Below are 22,268 nucleotides of genomic sequence, written 5' to 3'. Positions count from 1 at the left end.
TTCCAAATTTCAAGATTCTAGCTCTATCCGTTCACCTAAATCCAAATAGTACTAAATTGAGTACCATTTAGTACTTTTCGTACACTAATAGGTAGAATTTCCATAAACCTTTCATTGTTACTCTCCATTAGTAACTCCATTTCAAATTTCAGGATTCCAGCTCTATCCGTTCTCCCAAGTCCAAATTGTACTAAATTTAGTACCATTTAGTACTTTTCGTACCCTTATAGTTCGAATTTCCAAAAACCTTTCATCATTACTCTTCATCAGTGACCTTCATTCCAAATTTCAGGATTCCTGCTCTATCTGTTCACCCAAATCTCAATTGTACTAAATTTAGTACCCTTTTGTACTTTTCGTACACTTATAGTTCGAATTCCAAAAACCCTTTGGTACATCTTTCTAGCTCTCCATCAGTTACCCTCATTCCAAATTTCAGAATTCTAGCTCTTACCGTTTGCCTAATACAAAGGGTACCATATTTAGTACCTTTTAGTACTTTTCGTACACTTCTAGGTCGAATTTCCAAAAACCCAGCCTTATCTCACCCCTACACCCCAACAGCAACCTACACCCAAAATTTCAACTTTCTAGCTTCAGCGGTTTCGTCTGGGCGCTGATGAATCAGTCAGTCAATCAGTCAGTCAGGCAGTCAGTCAGTCAGTCACTCATCTCACTACTCTTTTATATATATAGATAATAATTAATATCAATACAAAATGGACGTTGAAATAGTTTTGGCCAGAAAATTTGGATTTGGGAACATTGTGCGCTGGTACGTTTCTTAATGCTTTCGAGGATATATGTATTTCAATGCATGAACAAATTATAATCAAGGTCTGGTGGGTGGAAAATTCATTTATATTGAAATTCCGGATTAACATATTAGCTGAAGTAGCTAATGTTCCCCCAACATATGTTCCACCATAAAGCGGACTAAGGTGAGTATGCCATCCCCACGTGTCGAGCCAGAATTGACAGCATGATACATAAAAAGGCTAACTTGAAGCTTTTTTGAGTTTAGACATTGAGGAGACAAAACCAAATAATTAAAATTATACATGAACCAAAATCATATTTGATGAACAACAGCCAGAGAACCCCAGCCTAATAAGAGAATGTGGTTATTTATATTTCAGTTTTATATAATACTAGCCGACCCGGTCCGCGTGGCTGGCCCTTGAAGCAGTTTTATGTTACCTTAAGTCAGCGATTGTATTTTTATTGCATCGCTACGTAGTCGGGATCTGCAAGTGATTATAAATAAAAAATCTTCAGATTTGTTTGTGTCGATATGTAATTTTAATATACCGCAAAAAGCTGATGATTTGAGGCATGCATTTATTTCATCTGCTGTCTGTAATCTAAAGGTGAATTGCTTCTTAAATTATTATGTGCCATTGTAAATTCGTTCCATGTGATAACATATATTTAATATTGCATATGTGCCCTTCATTCACATAAATGTTCAGTAGCAAATTAAGGGCCAACTGTGTCGTCTTTCCACCTTCTTATAATGTACATCTTATATACCTAATGAAGCTATAGCTATCGATATGTTGTATTCTAATTTAAATACTTGCTTTCCAATAAGACCAAAGCTTCGGTATGCATAACATCTGGTATTTCCATTGATTTGTAACATATTTAAGAAAGTAGTAGTGGTCGGGTCATATGGTTTGTATATTTTACATATATAGCGCATTTAAAAAATAGGACGCAGGGTATAACCCGCACCAAGGACCATCCCTGTACATCATCTGAAAATTACATGGAAATCGGTTTAGAAGTTTTGAAGATATAACACATTTAAAAAAGTGGGCGTGGCCGGGTCTTAAAACCACAAATAAGTCCCTCGGGTCGGAGACACAACCACCATTGTCTATCGAATTAAATTTCAAACCACGCTCCGCCGAAACTCCACAAAATATATGTTTTATTTTCACCAAGCACCAGGGGAGATATATACAGCCTATTTTCACCAGGATTATCCCGGTACATTCCCTGAAATTTGTAGGAAAATCGGCTCAGAAGTTTCAGAGATAGAAGTTGGGCGTGTTCGGGTCTTAAGGTCCTAGGTCTTAAGGTCCTTAAGGTACCTAGGGTTGGAGAATCGAAGGGTGGAAGTTCGGAGCAGGGTGGTTCGTTGCAGAGTGGTTCGATATGTAGAAGTTCGGAATAAGGTGGATGGGAGGGTGTGGTTTGAAGGGTGGAAATTCCAAGGGGGTGGATCAGAGGGTGGAAGTTCAATGCGGGTTGGTTCGGAGGGTGGAAGTTCGGAACATGATGAATCGGACGGTGGAAGGTTGAAGCAGGGTGTAAGTTCGGAGCGGGGTGGTTCGGAGAGTGCAAGTCCGCAGAAGGGTGGTTCGGAACGTGGTGGTTCAGTGGGTGGTTGTTCGGAAGAATTTAAAAAAGTATTGCATGGGGGAGGTACCCTGCCCCCTCCGAAATTCAAAAAAGTATGTAGCCTATTTTCACCACGGGTGTTCCCTATACATTCTCTGAAATTTTCAAGAAAATTTGTTCAGCTGTTTTGGAGTCTATACGGAACATACACACATTGTCTTTTATACATATATATAAGAAAAGAAACTGTCATTATAAGGATTATAAATCTAGGTTTGCTTAAAACAATCGAATCCTTCCCCACTGTTACTTCTCTGGGAGAGAAGATGAACAAAAAATACATATGCCACTATTTCTTATTTCAAAGAATATCATCTGAACTTTAGAAATATTATTTTTATTTAACTTTTTTTACATACATTTTTTGCATGATCTGTGCATATGAAATAATTACCGAATATAATATTTTCCATTCGAATTCACCAGGAATAATAAACATAAATCAACGAAACTTCTTAATAAAATACAAACGCGTGGAGTTCTTATGCTCACTTGTCTCTTCTTAAAGCTTCATATAAAAATGTTCCCCTCGATTATATAAACGCATTCTCAGCAGTTTAAAGTAACTTTTCAATATCTTTAGCAATGTCCATGGGATCAGTTGTGGGAGCATAGCGATTGATGGGTATTCCCTCTTTGTTAACCAAAAACTTTGTAAAATTCCACTTGATTGCACTGCCCAATGTTCCAGTTTGTTTAGCTTTCAAGTACTGATACAAAGGTGCGGCATTAGATCCATTTACATCAATCTGTGGAAATATACACCAATTTATTTAGAGTAATATTCAGCATAGGAGGAAGCTTACCTTTTTGAAAACATCACCAATATTTGCATTTGCATCGCGCAAATGACAAACCATAGCCTCTCCATCACCTTCGGGCATTTGTGAGCCGAATTGATTACATGGGAAATTTAAAATTTTTAATCCTTTGTCTCCATATTTCTCTTGCAAATCCGTTAACTTCTTATAGTTGTTCTTCGTCAAGCCGCACTGAGATGCTATGTTAACTATTAACACAACATTACCCTTGTACTTTTCTAGGGAGACATCTTCACCATGAGTGTCTTTGACGGTAAAGTCATAAATACTCTTTGCATTCTTTGCTTCTTCGGACATGATTTCAGACTGAAATAGAAAAAAACACACACTATACAGTCATATGAACACTCAGTCATTGAAATACATAGGCGTCACGTCGCATGCAATGACAAAAGCTGTTATTAAAAACGAATTACAAGCGGGTCAAACTTGTTAGTAGAGTTGAACTTTAAAATTCTAAAGAAAACTAAGTTATGTCACCTATAAATATCTTATTCGCTTTTTATGACGTTTTGGCCAATTACTCGGGTTATTTTCTATACTAATTACAAATGTTTAGGCGATGACAATACAAAATGCAATTGAAATTGTTTAACATTTTCTTTACCTCTTAACCGATTACCTTGATGACTAATTCATTCGAATTGTAGGACAAATGTAATTTAAAAGTAATCTATAGACACATACTGGATACAGACATTTTTTTCACCAAAGAGAGCGATTAATGAGTCATCAACGTTGCATTGAAATTGTTTAGTTATAATGTTATATCTCGTGTCCTTCATGTATTGTATAGACAGTCCATTTCATTTTAATAGCACCATGGTATATTTATATTTATTATAAGGTATATGTACAGTATCGGCCAAAACTAAAGCACCCCCTCAGTACATTTTTTTTAAATGATAATCTCTTTAAGAAAACAAAGTAATAAATTTATTTTTTATTTTTCTTTTTATTTATTTATATCTTTATTATTGGAAAACACAATAATAAGCAATTCAGAATTTAATAAACAAAAGTTAAAATTCAAAAAAACATTTTAGGTCGCAAATATAAGCGGACAAAACTAATTTTTGCTAATTTTTAAACCTAAGCTATTTAGTATTTGACCAGAGGATGCTGTAGCATTCCCATTTTCAGTATTTTGGGGATTTAAGCTAAATTTTCCGAAAATCAATTATTTCGCCTGCAATAATTAATAACTTAGTATCCTCTATGCCTAAAAGATGTGATTGTATCATCCAGAAAAGAGGATACGCAACGAAATATTGATTTCAATAGTGTTTGTTGCACCTCAAATTGGGGGGGTGCTTTAGTTTTGTCCGCTTATATTTGCACGTTTGGGTATAGCTCCCATATAACGGTAACTTCCCATTTTCAGTATTTTGGGGATTTAAGCTAAATTTTCCGAAAATCAATTATTCCGCCTGCAATAATTAATAACTTAGTATCCTCTATGCCTAAAAGATGTGATTGTATCATCCAGAAAAGAGGGTACGCAACGAAATATTGATTTCAATAGTGTTTGTAGGGGGGTGCTTTAGTTTTGTCCGCTTATATTTGCGACCTAAAATGTTTTTTGAATTTTAACTTTTGTTTATTAAATTCTTAATTCCTTATTTTTGTGTGTTTCCAATAACAAAGATATAAATAAGTAAAAAGAAAAATAAAAAAATTAATTTATTACTTTGTTTTCTTAAAAAAATTATCATTTAAAAAAATGTACTGAGGGGGTGCTTTAGGGGAATTACATTAACGAATAATTTTACAAGAAGAACACTGAAAAATTATGTTTATACCCTCAGCCTATAGGTTTGATACGACCAAAAATGTGCCTCATCGAAATTATGGGTTTAGACCTCAAGTATGTTTTGACGAAATCTGTTTCAGACAATTTGGAGTCGATTGAGCAATGTCCGTCCATCTGTCTGCCTGGCTGGTACGCATGATAACTCTCGAACGAAGCAACCGAACGGGTCCAAAATTTGGCATTAGTAATATTTTGTTCGCTTCTCCCGGATCGTTTTACAATTTTTTTCAGCAGATTTTGCTTCATTAGATAATGGCCTAAAAGCTCCAAGAAACCTTGACGGCATCAACTAAAATTACAAATCCGCATTCTGATTGGTGCAAACTTTACACATCGTATTATTTCATCTAGTCATGTATCAGGTTGGAATATAGACCCTATTTTTTCGGGAGCAAGTCCATACATCCTGAGATAATGGCCCAAAATCTCTCTAAATGCCTGCCGGTACCAACTACATTGGGTACTACGTAAGTTAATCCTAGAAGGGAGAAACATATTTGGACCAAACGTTGTACATCATATTATTTCTTACAGTCTCGAACAATGTCCTCGTCTTGGATCGTTTTTAAATTTTTGGCAAAATGTTTTGTATGCGGTCATAGTTATAATATTTGTCGGGGACAAATCCATACTTGTTGAGACATTTGCCAAAAAAACTCAAAAAAACATCTATAGACGTCAGTAGTGGGATTCTCTAAGGCATTTTTTGGTTACCGACAAAAATCGGTAAAATTAAAATAATTGCAATTTCGTTAATTTAGTTAGTCGGTAAGTTAGCAATTAAAATAAAGTTGTCGCTAAGTACTACCGATAGCAACAGTGTTGCCATTTTTTATTTTTACATTTCATTTATAATATTGGATTTTAATTCTACCGATTTTTGTGGATAACCAACAAATGCGTTAGAGAATCCCACTACAGAAGTATTCTGTTTGCTTATTTTCTTTAGGACTTACTTGTTAAGTTAATTTTTTTTTAATTGGGACGGTCTGCTTGTTTTCATAGAGCACATTTGAATCAGAATTTAATAATAAACCATTTAGAACTTCCGTTTATCATTTTTTATGATTCAGAATGATGCGAAACATTTTGCGTACACAGATTTCAAAGATAAAATTACATAAGTAGTACAATCTACTTTATTAGTATGGGAGACAAAAAAACGGGCAAACATTAAAATATCAATAAAATGTCCTGCAATACAATTTTTATTACTCACATTATTCTTGTCAACATTCATATTTGTTGATGTGGTTGTGTGAGTGGCACAGCCAACGTTGATTATTGGTATAAGGACTAAACAGAGTTTTCGACTAATAGCATTCACTCGAGGACATAGATATAATTTGTATTCGCGGTTTTGTTGTTGAGGTAATTGAAGTTGTCGCCGTTTTGTGAGCAACTGACTCATGGGACACTTAAAACTGCCCTGTCGATTCCATATTTGTGTAGTAGATTGAAACGAAACGTTGTGAAGAATTTTGGTGAGAAACATAGCAGCTGAAACGATAGGAAAATAGTTTTACTATTAACCCCAGATCCTAGCAGGTAGCACGTACTACATTGGCTTGGTGTAGCAACAAGTTCATTCTAATAACTTAATGGGGATTGTTGTTTCAGCTTTTATTGATAGTATGATGACTTCATTAATTCAATTTTAATATTATATTATAATAGAGGTTGTCTAATATGGAGGTATCAATTTAATTTTAATTTAAAAATAACTGTTTTTGCTATATTTACAATATTTTACATTCACGTCGGTAGTTTTTCCTTAGATAAGTATCATATATTTATTATTTGCGAAATCAGCTTAAGGGGTTGATTATTGCCTCTAAACTTGAGTTGCGTTGTCAATTGTCAGCACAACTGAGATAAAATGTTGTATTTTTGATGTCAACCCAACTGGGTTGTCGATAAACATGTTATCGATCAGTGTTTTTTCAAACTTGTGAACTCTATATTAATCCAAAATGCACAATTCGCAAAAAAAGACTATTTTAAAATGATAAGTTCAGTGGAATTATTTTTTGATGATGAAGAAAATGTACAGGATATGACATCTATTAGAAGAAATTTGAGGGACAAGTCGAATCCATTGGAATTGCCACCTGCACTGTAAGTTGAAGCTCATGTTGGAAAGATCTGTATAATCATTAAATTATTTTAGGTTTAAGGCGTATTTTCGATTGAAAAGTATGCCGTAGGAAACGTTAAAGGATAACTTCAAAGTAAGTTACAGATCAACAGCAATACCCCCACTTTTAAAAGTCTGTGCTGCGTTGAGATTTTTGCGGAGGGAAGTTTCCAAAAGTCCCATGGCAATGATTACAACAATTGCATTGTTCAATCTATATTGTCGAACGTATTGAAGGAAGTTGTCCACTTGATAGAGGACATTGGATTTGCACTCAATTTATCTATTACCGCTTGTTTCTGTATGTCGAAAGAAAGAATACTACCAAACTCGTGTGTGTTTTTCAAATGTGTTTTTTGTTTTGAAGCAAAAGCAAAGGTAAACGTATTTCGAAAACTAAAGTTTGGACGTGTTTCATTCTCACACTTTTTCGTTTCGACATACAGAAACAGCCTGTTAATATTTCAAACTTTTGTTTGTTTACCCCCCGTTTACACATGCAAGTGGCAGTTCGAAAAACACAAATACACTCACACATATTCATTGCCACACCAACTAACAACCTCACTGCCGACAAAATTTTCTTGTCAGTAATCAATGTAAGTGCTTTGAAAGTAACTTCATTTTTTTCCGAACGTCTACACATGCAAGTGTCAGTTCGAAAAAATTGAAGTTTCGACTATAATATGTATACACAACTGTCTGTAAGTTACTTGCATGTGTAATCATTGGGTTAATCATGCAAATAATTAACAATTGTTAAGAAAATGTTTTTTCCTTTCAATTTTACTTGTTGTTTTACTTGTTTCTTCGAAAATATTCACTGCAACTGAAAATAACTGGTTGCTGAAAATGGCTGGTTCGTCAACTGAGATTCGCAACTTCAGTTGAAGGTTGCCATACATAAAGTAATTTTGACAACTGGCAACACTCAACGATAATTGCTATCGATATCCTATATGTCTGTTGCAGAACCTGTAGATTCTTAAGGGGTGAGTACATAAGCTGCCTTGCCTACTTACCTTGCTTGCTTCTGATAAAAGAATAAAGAAAAAATGTGCTCGGCCTTCTTTATTCTTTTATTTTTATTATGTCAAAAATGAAGCAGGAAAGCAAAGCAATCAGGCAAGGCAGTTTATGTACGCAGGCCTTTACACATTTTTACTGCGATAACAATTTTTTTATGATATCGAAAAAAATAGTAAAAAATAGTGGATTTAGTTCAGTAGTGTGATTCTCTAACACATTTTTTGAGTTACCGACAAATATCGGTATAACAATTTTTTTATGATATCGAAAAAAGTAGTAAAAAATAGTGGATTTAGTTCAGTAGTGTGATTCTCTAAATTCGGTAATTAACGATATTTTTTGGTAAGTTAGCGACGAAGAGATTGTAGTCGTAAAGTTCTACCGATATCAACTGTTTTGTCAACTTTTATTTGAACTTTTCATTCAACATTTTGCGTTTTAATTTTACCGACATTTGTCGGTAACTCAAAAAATGAGTTAGAGAATCGAACTACTGGAACAGATCAATATTAAAAAAAAATATTTTAAACGTTTGTGTTATATCACGTCATCATAAATGTCCAAAGACGTAACTAACAAAGCCACAAGTTTACAGGAGAATCAAAAAACGTTATAAAATGGAAACTGTTTTATAGAATATACATCTTATGAGTGCAAGCATTTTGGATATTATCAATCGTGTCCGAATGGGAGTAAGTAATGAAACCCCAAACCGCGGAACGCTTGGTTTTGGGTTCCTTCTTCCTGTCTTGATTAGGATAGTTATTTTAAACGCAGAAGCTTGAAAATTAGCAAGAACATGATTTTGACTTTTTAGAGTTACGTCTTTTGGCATTTATGGTGACAATCTGTAGAATAATATAAACGTGGTTCTTCTCGAAAAATTAAATGTGTACTATCATTGTAAGTTACACATTTATAGAATAAGTTTATACCAACCCAGCTAACAATTTTTTCCGAGGGCTCTGATTTCCGATTTTTTCCGAAATTTTCTGAATATTTTTTAGATATTTGTCGATTTCTCTAATATTTTTCTAGAAATTGTACCGATTTTCTAAAACTTTTTTTAAGAATCTCTGCACATTTTCTGAAGAACCTTAAGAATATCTTTCCGAATTCGTTCCGATTTCTAACGGATTTTTTTGTTCGATTGTTGTCGAAAAACAAAGTGATTTTTTTATGAAATTCGCATATACAGTTTTTGAATTGTTTTAATATAAATGCAACATATAATAATTCAGTCTAGTGTTGATAGCTCCAACATATTCGTGCACATTCTTCTACTATTAATCACAAAATGATAACAACAGGGAAAATCATTAGGACGTTTGAAATTAGAATCATCTATAAATAGCGCATTAAAAGAAAATTGTCCCTGACGGGGGATATTTGTTCTGTGTCAGTATCAAAGGCGTCAACGCCCAAGAATTTCTTTCGATTTTTTCAGAAAATCTAAACTTCTCTTCGAATTTTTCTTAGAATTTCTTCCCGAATTCGGACCGATTTTCTTCAAAAAGTCTAAATTTTCCAGAATTTTTTCCGAATTCGGACCGATTTCCTTACGAAACTCTAATATTTTGTCAGAATTTTCTCAGAAAATCCATTCCGAATTTGGTGGCCATACAACGTTTGTACCGAATTCGGAAAGAATTCGGCATCAGAATCGGCAACTTGTGCAGAGATTCTGAGCGAATTCGCAAAGAATTCGGAAAATATGTTAGCTGGGAAGGCACATTTATATAAAGTAGATGCATGAGTTACAACAACTAACAAATTTACAAAAACAACATTGTTGTTATTGAAAATTTAATGTCAAAGAAAATATTGAATAATAGGGTCTTTCTTAAAATCATTTTGTAAACCGAATTTACAAAAACGTAAAAATACAGCCGATTGTCATGTAACATATTGTCGAAAAAATTAATAAGGAAAATGGGAGAAAATAACCGCGAAAACATGACGCAAGATGTTGGAACTGGTGCCGAAACAGTTGTAGAATGTGATAACCACCAACGGTTACTATAAAAATCCTTAGCGTGTAACAAAAATGTAATTTTCTCAAAAAATACGTAAAAGGCAAAATAGGTACGTTTTTGAGGTAAAATAGTTTGTATTATTATAGATTTTTGTCAATATCTTGAACACCATTAAACCTTTCACATTGGCAGGCTTGAATCGCATTCACACCAACATGGTTGCGCAAGCAGTACGAAGATACAGTGTGAATGCCGTACTTGGAACCCATCCCCCATCCATCGCAGCAGAAGAACGGCAGCTGCCAAGGCAAACACGAGTGGTTTTAGCTCAGTTAAGATCCGGACGATGCAGCCGCCTCAATTCGTACTGGGCCAGAATTGAAGCCACGATACCCAACATATGCCCAGCATGTGGATTGGGACCACACGATACTCTGCATTTATTCAACTGCCCAGCCAACCCCACTCACCTGTCTCCTCGTTCTTTATGGACGCAACCAGTCCAGGTTGCAGAATTCTTGAGTCTGGATACAGAGGAACTTGATAACTGAAATAATACACGAACGAACATATATGCGTTGCTACAACAACAACAACAACAACATAAAAATCCTTAGCGTGTAACAAAAATGTAATTTTCTCAAAAAATATGTAAAAGGCAAAATAGGTACGTTTTTGAGGTAAAATAGTTTGTATTATTATAGATTTTTGTCAATATCTTGAACACCATTAAACCTTTCACATTGGTTCTTGCAGATATTGGATCTTAAACTATTCACAAACATACTACATACAAACATTCCACTTTCTCTAATTTTATGGTTTTAATTAATAAGGAAAATGGGAGAAAATAACCGCGAAAACATGACGCAAGATGTTGGAACTGGTGCCGAAACAGTTGTAGAATGTGATAACCACCAACGGTTACTATAAAAATCCTTAGCGTGTAACAAAAATGTAATTTTCTCAAAAAATATGTAAAAGGCAAAATAGGTACGTTTTTGAGGTAAAATAGTTTGTATTATTATAGATTTTTGTCAATATCTTGAACGCCATTAAACCTTTCACATTGGTTCTTGCAGATATTGGATCTTAAACTATTCACAAACATACTACATACAAACATTCCACTTTCTCTAATTTTATGGTTTTAATTAATAAGGAAAATGGGAGAAAATAACCGCGAAAACATGACGCAAGATGTTGGAACTGGTGCCGAAACAGTTGTAGAATGTGATAACCACCAACGGTTACTATAAAAATCCTTAGCGTGTAACAAAAATGTAATTTTCTCAAAAAATATGTAAAAGGCAAAATAGGTACGTTTTTGAGGTAAAATAGTTTGTATTATTATAGATTTTTGTCAATATCTTGAAGACCATTAAACCTTTCACATTGGTTCTTGCAGATATTGGATCTGAAACTATTCACAAACATACTACATACAAACATTCCACTTTCTCTAATTTTATGGTTTTAAACGAATTTATTGAAATTTTTCAATTTTCTAAAGAGGCAAAATACTAAATTGACTCTCTGTATGTTTTATTTTTTTTAATTCCAATGATGGAATATCAAAGTAAAATAACATTCGAACCATGGCACAATTACCAAGTAAAATCCCTTTATAAAAAATTGTTTTTGTTGTAATTTCCCCAACAAAAAAGAAAACTTTGACATAACATATTCAAAATTTTACGATACCACGTAATTGTGCCATGATTCGAACACATTCAAAAATGTAACTAGTTTCGGAAGTACTTCATCTACGCACTCTACACATCATTATGCTATGGATAAAATATAAAATTGAAAATGTTTGAAATGGGCTTAAAAGTAAAATTTTCACAGTGGTCAAAGTATTTATAAAGAAAATGTTATTCGCTAACAAGGTAAGTAGGTATAGTTCATTTTCTATGTGTTAAGTAATAAATACATGGAGTACAGTATGGCTGAATTCAGTATCGTCAGATGCTTTGTAGTTTTTAAACTTCGTCAAAATATTTCAGTTGCACTCTCAAGCATTGTTTCTCGAAAATGCAACTAAATGCATCAGAAATAATAATGATACATGTTTGCTTTTTACCTGCGTTAAAAATGTGCAATTGTGACGTTTTGAAACACATAGTTTCGCATTTGTTAAGTATTACGGCGTTTTAAAACACAATACTTTAAACATTTGCAGTCATTTGCCAAGCATCTGACGATATGGAAGTCAGACAATATGTATACATACGTATAAAAATTCTGAGATGAATATTTACTTTTATATGATTGTAATAAAAATAATATCCCACACCAATGGCAATGGCTCCAAGTAGGAAATGTATCATTGTTTTTGTTGTCATTTGCTCCTCGTTAATAAACCAGATTTAGATCTAATAAGAAATCAAATGGTAGCTACAAAAATTGTAAGGAACAAATGAAGTTTAGTAAAAACTCTCCGGTTTTTGAAATTTTGCGGATTGTGTTTCCAGGTTCAGGAGCGATCATGACACCTGGCGGGTATTATATGGACAAGCTGGACAGATATTAGACGTTATTTATCAATTCTAGCAGAACAAGACGGAAATACACGCGCACACCCGATTTTTTTGAAATATTTACCACAGGTAGGTCTCGTTGTCTGAACACAAAAATATATATAACATTTCTGGGAAGGACATACTTCCCGAGATATAGGCCATTAAAGTTCAAAATTTTCTTTTAAATTATAATTATCTTGTGCAATAGCCGGCCTTCGGCCGGGCATTTAAGACTTCCTCCTATGGACAGGGGCAAATCTGGGGAAGGGGAACAAGAATTTATTTTATTTATTTATTATTATTATAAACTTATAGTAAATATAAGAGTATTATATACAGTAAAAAGCATTAGCTACTATGGCCATCAGCTAGAAAAAGAATTTTAAATATTTATTTTTCTAATTTAAAACTTTCTCCTATGTACAGGTGCAAGTCTCGGGAACGGGCACAAAATTTTCTTTTAAATTACAATTTTTTCTAAATAGCCGGCTTTCGGCCGGGGAATTAAGACTTTCTTCTATGGACAAGTGGAAATCAAGGGAATGGAAACAAAAGTTTATTTTAAATTATTAATTTTTCTCTAATTAGCCGGCCTTCGGCTACATATTTTTGGAATTTTAAAGGCCTATATCTCGGGAAGTATGGACTTCCCAGAGTTGGTATATTTTTGTGTTCAGAACAACGAGACCTACCTGTGGCAAATATTTCAAAAATCTGGTGTGCGCGTGTATTCCCGTCGTATGCCAATTTTAGCCACTATTTGGAGCACAGTAACGCTAATATATGGTATATGGACCCGACCCGACCCCAGTACAATATTCACACTATACTTTCCAATAATATTAACGGCGTAGAAGTCGAATATTACTTCTTTGACCTGCGGCTGAGAATGATGTGTAAAACCCATCAAGGCATACAATTGGTCTGTTCAAGTACTGCAAGAATCTACTAATTTTTACTATTTTTTCCGATAACATAAAGGAAAAAATGTTATCGTAGTAAAAAATAGTAGCTTCTTGCAGGTTCTGGAACAGAGCAAATATGTTTCCGGAAACCGACATACCTCCATGGATGAATATAGTGGCTAAATATAAATATAGTCCTGTGGTTCCTCCCAACAGAGTTGGAGAGGATTTGACCACAGTTTCCACTCTTCTGAGCTAGGATCCCATAAATTTCAAAAACCGTACGACAGTTTTTACAAAACTAGAATTGAGTCTTTGTAATAATCCTCCAATATCAATATCTGCAAATCATTCATATTAAATGCTCGAACAAAGTCCAATCCGCCTGTGTTTGATCTCTCGAAATAGAGTTCAACCAACGTCTTTATATACTATCCCACTGTGAACGATATGTATGTACTCCTTTCAAGATTTTTATTTTCACTTTGCTTACATTTACTTTAAGATATATTTCACAATATTTTTAACTATCGGATGACAACAAGACTTTCCGGTGTACAAACTGACCTTTTAACCCAATCGGTTAACCAGATGGATCTATAGGTCGAAATTGCATATGCGAAGGTTAGGGTTTTAAAATCGATTAATAATGAATCTTAAACGGCGTTTGCACCAGAGCTTTTTGCCGGGTTATACCCCTGTTACACTTAACGGGATTAACACAGTGGGTTTGTGTTTCGAATGTCAATTCCATAGCGCAAAGATCAAATATACTCATGAAGTGGGTTAACCCGATGACATTTGAAACCCAAACCCACTGGGTTAATCCGGCTAAGTGCAAACGGGGTGTTATCGATTTTTAACATGTTTACAAGAATAGTGTGTTATTGGCCAGTTCTCGTACTTTATTTAAGGTAGAGTCACAAACTTTTCAGCTTCTCTGAATCGTTTCATTCTTACAACCAAAACAAAACGACAAACTGTTCAATGTAAAAATATGAAAACTGTACGATTGCTGAAATGTACTTGGGCTATGCTTTGCCGAGTTGTTTCATTCACCACCCAAACAAAAAGTATGTCCCGGGCCACACTAAGAGTAATTTCACTGAAATTTTGATATGAAAGTAAAAGAAAATGTAAACTAAAATGGTATGTTTCATACGAATATTGCAACAAAGCAAAATTGCAGAACACATGAAACCGTGTAGACTAGTTTCTTGAAATTATGCATTTTTCCCAAAAAAATGCAAAGCTTCATGTCAAAATTTCATTGAAATTACTCTAGTGTGGCGCGGGACTATATTTGGCAAACGTTTGCTGTGCGTTATGCTTGGTTTACATTTATGAAATCCACTCGTTTTCAACTGTCAAATCCATAGGTTAAACGTCAAATGAAATCCAGATGAGATTTCATTTGACGTTTGAGCTATGGAATTGACAGTTGAAATCGAGTGGATTTCGTAAATGTAAACTTAGCATTATGGTCAATAGGTGTGTTCGTTTACTCAACAATTTGTACAAATTTGTACAAGTCCAGTAACTTCTTGTAATCGTCTAACTAGGCGTTTACACCAGACAGTTTGTCTCCAAATACAACTCTTATTTACTAACACATACATACATTAGTCGTTTGTCTCCCAGCTGTCCATCATTTTTTCACAGACAGTATGGAAGACAAATTTTTGACATTTTTGTAAAAATAAGTGAGATAATAATTGAAATGTATTAAAAACAAAAGAACACGAACAAAAACAAAATATGTGAATGGAAAACAAGAAGAAATCGACGATTTTCATTCAAAATTTTACAACTATTTTTGCAGTTGTCGGGACGCCTACGTCACACAGGCAAGTTGTGGGATTTTGACAACCAATACATGAAGTCAACTGTCCTGTCATGTGTAAACGCAGGGTTAGGTCTTGTGCATTGTACTGTAGAGTAAACGAACAACATCCAGTAACAATTTGTAAAAATTTTGAGTAAACGAACACACATAAGCTTCGTTCCAGTACTTTTTTTAATGATAAAAGTGTCAAAAGAGCAATCTGTTGAAAATGAGTCCAACACACACATTTTTCCAAAATGAACGGGAACGGAAAAATGGCAGAAACGTCAAAAAACTGGAACAAATGTCAAAGTCAGCGTGTCAGCCAATCGGAAGCCGGCATGTTTGCCATTTGCACATTTTTGCTCGCTCAAATTTGTAGTGTAAAAAGTTTCTAAAGAGAGAGACATTCAGCGCCATTTTTGTTCAAAGAGAAGTGAACATTTTGCAACTTTTTTGGTGTACAGGAACGCATTTCGGGGAAAAATGTTCAAAATGTGTTAAATGTGTAAAAACTTTTTAGTTCTGGAACGAAGCTATAAATGACACACTCAAGCACACACACACACATGTGATTGCATAACAACCCTATAATACTATGTTTACATTTACGAAATCCACTCGATTTCATCTGTCAATTCCTTTGTGTATACGTCAAATGAAAACTCTTCTGAAATCGATTGGATTTCATTTGACGTTTGAGCAATAGAATTGACAGTTGTAATCGAATGGATTTCGTAAATGTAAACATAGTATAATGCTTGGTTTACATTTACGAAATCCACTCGATTTCAACTGTCAAATCTATAGGTTAAACGTCAAATGAAATCCAGATGAGATTTCATTTGACGTTTGAACTATGGAATTGACAGTTGAAATCGAGTGGATTTCGTAAATGTAAACTTAGCATAAGTTAGCATCAGCATACCACAGTGAATTTTATCAACCACCAAACGTTTTTGATTTATTCACATGTATTTAGTACTATTCCGTTTTCTATCTGCTCTTGTGGAGTTTAGTACTTTTCGCTTTTCGTTCGCACTCACGAATGTAAACAAAACGAAACTAAACAGCGAGCTCGGCCAACGTGGGTTATGTTTCGTTTTGTATTGTTCCTATGGAAAATACGAAACGAAAAGATTGGAAATGTTATTTAACCCACTTAGCGCCGAGAATTTTTTTTGCGAGAAAACTTAAAATTTTTTGTGGAAATTATATTTTTTAGACCTTTTAAGCATTTTTTAAAAAAATAACTTTTTTTCTAAAACGTATAGTTTTCCTGCAATCGGGCCTTCTTTTAAAAGTGCCAAAAACTTTGGATGGTAAATAATGGTGTATCCTTACATGCCAATCCCTTGGTTTTTGATTGAGAAAATACTCTTACTATATTCCTAACAAATCCCTGACTTTACATGATTCTAACATTTATAATTAAATTTTTATCGCATATTTAAATTTTTCATCAAAAGTCGAAAATTACAAAAAAGTCGATATTTTTGATAGCTTGGGTTTTAGGCCAATTGCGTGGAAATGCGTAGATCAAATGAAGCGTTATAAGCGTGAAATGACAGATAACATACAATACTATAACAAAATGCAAAAAACCCCACAAAAATATTCGAAAAAACCAGAGTTTAACTTCAATTTCTAAAACCATTTTTTGTGGCGTTTAAATGACCAGTGGCTTTATCTGGGTTAATATATTTTTACGTACGCTGGAATTTATAGTACGTTTATATATAAGCGGATTTAACAAACCCACTGGGTTTCAAATGTCAATTCCTTTACGTATACGTCAAGTAAATCCTAATTAAGAAGGTTAACCCTGCAAAAGGCTATAATTTAAACAAGGCCTTACAGATAAAAAGAAAACCGTAAAGGGGTGTTTACACTATCTATCATTGTCATATGAGCTGTCACTTCATTTATCCATTCGACATCCTTTATGTTTGTCAAAGTCCATACCACTTTTTGTTTTTGCGTTCACACTAGAGTACAATTTCATATGACCACAAAATATAAATCACGCAAATAACCCAATTTATATTGTTAAAAACTTTAATCGCACTCACATTTATGTTTTCTTTACCTATTTCCTTCATTTTTTGGTAAAATTGTTTTCTTCCAACAATTAATTTCTCAACTGCATACGAAAATACATGGCGGAATAAAGCGCTCCCTAAATGAAAAATTTACATATGAGCTGCCACATCATTTTGATAGATGAAAATTTTCATAGTGGTCACACTATAGCCGTGTTCCTTTACTTACCTGAGGTTACCATTTTTCCCATTTTTAACCTGCAAAGCGTTCCTTAACCCCGAAAAGTGGCAAAGCTGGAAGCAATTTTTAAGAGAGTGATGCCAAGTTTACACTTGCGCTCTAAAATCCACTGGATTTCACGAAATCCTGAAATACACCCCGGTGTTTACACTTATTTGTTGTTGGTTTCGAACATATCACAATAATCAAGGTAGATGCATATGCGCAGCTGATCGAACATGAATTTTCACACCAAGTTGTTGTAAATTGAATTAGTCATCAAAAATATACGACAATATAGAACTTTACAAATTTATTTCGAAAATTATCGTCGTAAAATTATTGTCGTATAAATTGTGTATAGTACTAACAAATGAAAAAATACAAAATGATTTTAGCGTTGAGACATCATAATAACAAATTTTGATAGATAAAATTTGTGTTCAGAACTTGCAAAATATGAATACTTGCAGCAGTTTTCCCCGCTTAGTGCTAAAAATGCGTTCCCGTACTCCGAAATCTAGCAAGATTTGCACTAATTTTTAAACAAAAATAGCGCCGAATAACACCCTATTTTCCTGTTTTCTGTCATACAATTTTGGCATAGTAGACACTAGCAACATGTTCACTATCATCCAAATACAATAGCTGATACGTTTCTGCTGCAGTTTTTGCAATTTCCGTCATTTTTTCGTTCCCGTATTTTTTAAGAAATTTGTATGGGGAAGCAATTTTTGACAATTCGCTCTTTTTTTAACATTACCATTAAAAAAGTACGAGAATACAATGAAAAATAGCATTGTAACAAAGTAATTTAATATTTTTTTTCACATTGTTTACAAATTTTGATACTAATTTTTTTTTTTGTTGCAGCAATTGACCATCTACCTTGTTTATTGTGATACGTGAAAAGTGTTGCAACTTTTGGTACTTTTTTAGGCAAAAACAGGGTTGTATATCATGTGTACTGTGATTTCGATGTTGATTTCGCTGAAATCACGAAATGAGATGAGTTCATTTTTGTATGCGAAATCATGATAAATTTTGCATGATTCCGCGCGTAATCACGAAACGCCTTCGAAATCACGAAAAGACGCCGAATGTAAACCAAACATGAGAGTGGAGAGAGCGAAAATGGCTTTCTCTTCTACCACAGGCTACCAGCAAAATTTCTGCAGGTAAAAATGGGAGAACTGATTTTTCGACTTTTGTTTGACGATTATTTCACAAATAGACGATAAACAGAAGAAAAAGTCGAAAGCTGACAAAACTAAATTAGAAACTGTGAAATAAAAGACGAAAGTTGATTTTTTTATGTTTCTTTTTGACATTGCTGCCAGATATACCATTTTTCCGTTCCTTTACTTTTCTGGTAAAAATGTTCATGAGAGAGCAATTTTGAGCAACTTTGACACTTTTCTCTTTTACCACCCTTACCATTAAAAAAGTAAAGGAACAAAGCTTATGTGTACAACATTCACAGGTAGCAAATTTGACATCTCATATGACATTCATAAATAGTGTAAACATCCCTTAAGAAGAGAACGTGTTGTTGATGTGTATTAGCACAATGAGAAATTACATCTTTATCAACCCGTTATGGGTACTTTACACGATATGTTTTTTACATATGAGTTGTCACTTTGCATATACATTTTGTATGGGAGAAGTGACAAGTACCCATTAGACCAATAATTCATGTTAATTGTTGGAAACTTCTCATTTTCAGGAACTCGTCCTTTTGTAAATTAACAATAAAATATGACAAATGGAAACAACATATTTGTTCTTATCGAAATTTTATTTAACATTCATAGAACTGGTTCTAATGCTAAGTAAAGTCCGGATTTTTTACGAATTGTATTTATCATTCATTTGGTCAAAATATGACAACTTAAGTTTGGACCAAATAGGTGGAACCGTTCGAGAGTTATAGTTCAAACCAGTCACACAGACGAACGACTCCAAATTCCATCAGTGTCTAGACCTTCCGCCACTGTATATTCCAATTAAAGCTGGGTACACATTGTCAGTTTTGAATGACAGCTTTGTTGTTGCTTCCTAGTGTGGCCGTTAATTTTTGTCATTCATCATAGCTGGGCTCCTTTACTTACCTGTGGTTACCACTTTTACCATTTGTTACCATTTGTTACCATTTTTAACCTGCAAAGCGTTCCTTAACCCCGAAAAGTGGAAAACTGGAAGCAATTCTTAAGAGAGTGAGAAAGGAGAGAGAGCGAAAATGGCTTTCTCTTCTACAACAGGCTACCTGACAAATTTCTGCATGTAAAAATGGCAGAACTGATTTTTCGACTTTTGTTTGACGATTATTTCACAATGAAGAAGAAAATGGACGAAAAACAGAAGAAAAAGCCGAACGCTGACAAAACTTAATTAAAAACTGTGAAATAAAAGACGAAAATTGATTTTTTATGTTTCTTTTTGACATTGCTGCCAGATCTACCATTTTTTCGTTCCTTTACTTTTCTGGTAAAAATGTTCATGAGAGAGCAATTTGACACTTTTCTCTTTTACCACTCTTACCATTAAAAAAGTAAAGGAACAAAGCTCATGCAACCACAAAATGTTTTGTGGTTGCTGGACTAGAGCTGACAAAAAATCGATGGCACTATCGATTATTATTTAAAAATTCAATATCGATAGATAGTTTTGCCTATCGATATTATCGGAATAAAAATCCTAACCTGAAATCCATTGAAATAAATATATGCTCTGTTCCAGAACCTGCAAGAAGCTAAAATTTTTTACTACGATAACATTTTTTCCTTTATGTTATCGAAAAAAATAGTCAAAATTAGTAGATTCTTGCAGTACTGGAACAGACCAATAAATTTCGATGCTTTTCGGTTATGTGTGTGTAAGAAAGTAAGTCCGTAGTCACACGTACACATTTTTCGGTAAAATAAAACGTATGTTTTTAAATTTTTTATAAAATAAAAGCAATTGTTTACTCTCCTTTAAATTTCTGTGAACTACTTTTGCATAATTTCAAGAAAATCAGTGATATTTCCGCCATTTTCATCTCCAAATTAATGGCGATGACAACTTAACGATAATATCGATAGCAATCGATATTTTAAAAAATATATCGAAAATATCTAATGTTGGGAATATCGATGGTTTGCCAGCTCTACTAGCTCTAATATTTTTAAAAAATAATCGATTTTATCGATAGTGCCATCGATTTTTTGCCAGCTCTACCAGCAACCACCATGGTACAATTCATGGAACAATTACCCAGATAGTGGCATTGTAAAATGTTGAATATGTTATGTCAAAACTTTCTTTATGTTGTTGGGGAAATTACAACAAAAATAATTTTTTTGTAAAGGGATTTGACTTTTCATATTCGATCAGCTGGTGTGATGCCACTACCTGGTAGTCATGGTACAATAATACAGGTAGCATTATCAAGCCAGCTGATGGTAACATAACGTGTCAATTGCATTGAATTGATGTCAAATTTTGACATCTTATGTTACCAACAATTGCCGATGCGGCTACCTGTGTATTTGTACCATGCTGGTAGTTCTGCCATGGAACAATTATTACAGGTAAAAGCAAGTGTTGTTGTACAACAATCGATACAACAACCACATAGAAATTTGCTTTTGTACGTAATACTAGTGTCATAGCCATATTGGTAGAAATGTAAACATATATAAACACATTTTGAAGGTTCATAAATATTGTTTTGACAAATGTCAAGGGTTTTTAATTAAAAAAGTTGAAGAAAAAACGTTAGATTTTCAATTTTAACGTTTCAACTACATTTCATCTTAACAAAAAGTTTTTAGCGGTATGTATTTCTCTTAATAAAATATTTACAATCAATAATAATTGATTATTTTTCAGATGGAATCAATAATTATGAAGAAAGAGCGATGAAGGATGACAAAACAGAGCCAAGAAGGGGTTATATCGCAACGGACAAAAATTTTTGTGGTTGAATTTTGAGTATTCTAATTGATTTAATTGCAAATACTACATGAAAACTTGTATCAAAAAGAAATAAAGTGCGCTTCATATAAGCACTTCGTATGTTACTGTCCTGTATTGTTGTTGGATCTTAGAATGAGGTCATCAAAACCAATTGCTTCGAAAGAGAACGGCGGTCTTTTCTGTACCTTACTATCAACGCTTGCACCCAATATAGTTGCTAATGATATCCAGGGCTCCATCCACCAATTCATTCAGAGTGAGCTTTATTTTAGCTGTCCGTGTGGCTATTATGTCGGCACATTTTGCAGTCGATGATTGCATTCATGAAAACCATGAAAACCATTTCTTAACATAACATTTCATTATCAATGATTTTTTATTTGTTAATTCAGGGCTGAGGTAAATACATAATATGAAGTATTTATGTATGACTGACTTTCTCCTGTTGTATATCTATTTCCTTTTCCTCACAAAGTTCTTGAACGGATGTGGAATGGAATGCAATATTTATATCTGTGGAACTGAACAAAGTACATATTACATCAATTTTGAATTCTTAAATACATGTAATTAATTACCATTCCATAGTCACAACGTTCGGCG

General features: G+C 33.8%; 1 protein-coding gene and 1 long non-coding RNA gene across 18 annotated transcripts; one reads left to right on the top strand and one right to left on the bottom strand.

Moving 5' to 3' along the window:
* Positions 1-2,725: 2,725 nt before the first annotated feature.
* On the bottom strand, positions 2,726-14,316 carry Gtpx (Glutathione peroxidase homolog with thioredoxin peroxidase activity). Of its 15 annotated transcripts, XM_073979842.1 has the most exons (5): positions 14,109-14,211; positions 6,263-6,543; positions 6,000-6,177; positions 3,216-3,536; positions 2,726-3,158 (listed from the first exon to the last, which is right to left on the bottom strand). In XM_073979842.1, exons 4-5 carry the CDS (start codon positions 3,525-3,527, stop codon positions 2,967-2,969), a joined length of 504 nt encoding a protein of 167 aa, XP_073835943.1. In that variant the 5' UTR covers positions 3,528-3,536; positions 6,000-6,177; positions 6,263-6,543; positions 14,109-14,211; the 3' UTR covers positions 2,726-2,966. The 15 variants fall into 15 exon arrangements, with proteins under 15 accessions (XP_073835943.1, XP_073835933.1, XP_073835940.1 ...); XM_073979832.1 differs by lacking the exon at positions 6,000-6,177 and having other exon boundaries at positions 14,109-14,226; XM_073979839.1 differs by lacking the exons at positions 6,000-6,177; positions 6,263-6,543 and adding an exon at positions 12,450-12,585 and having other exon boundaries at positions 14,036-14,214.
* On the top strand, positions 6,959-12,027 carry LOC141400585 (uncharacterized). 3 transcript variants are annotated; one of them, XR_012412153.1, is made up of 5 exons: positions 6,959-7,161; positions 7,214-10,294; positions 10,378-10,852; positions 10,942-11,178; positions 11,268-12,027. It is a non-coding gene; the product is annotated as an uncharacterized lncRNA (long non-coding RNA). The 3 variants fall into 3 exon arrangements; XR_012412154.1 differs by having other exon boundaries at positions 7,214-10,852; positions 11,268-11,504; positions 11,594-12,027; XR_012412152.1 differs by having other exon boundaries at positions 7,214-10,852.
* Positions 14,317-22,268: the final 7,952 nt, after the last annotated feature.

The sequence above is a fragment of the Musca autumnalis genome, unplaced genomic scaffold (genome assembly GCF_047663935.1).
Source record: "Musca autumnalis isolate F117 unplaced genomic scaffold, ASM4766393v1 scaffold_4, whole genome shotgun sequence".
Taxonomy (NCBI): Eukaryota; Metazoa; Arthropoda; class Insecta; order Diptera; family Muscidae; genus Musca; species Musca autumnalis.
This window is presented reverse-complemented; position numbering and strand designations above follow the sequence as displayed.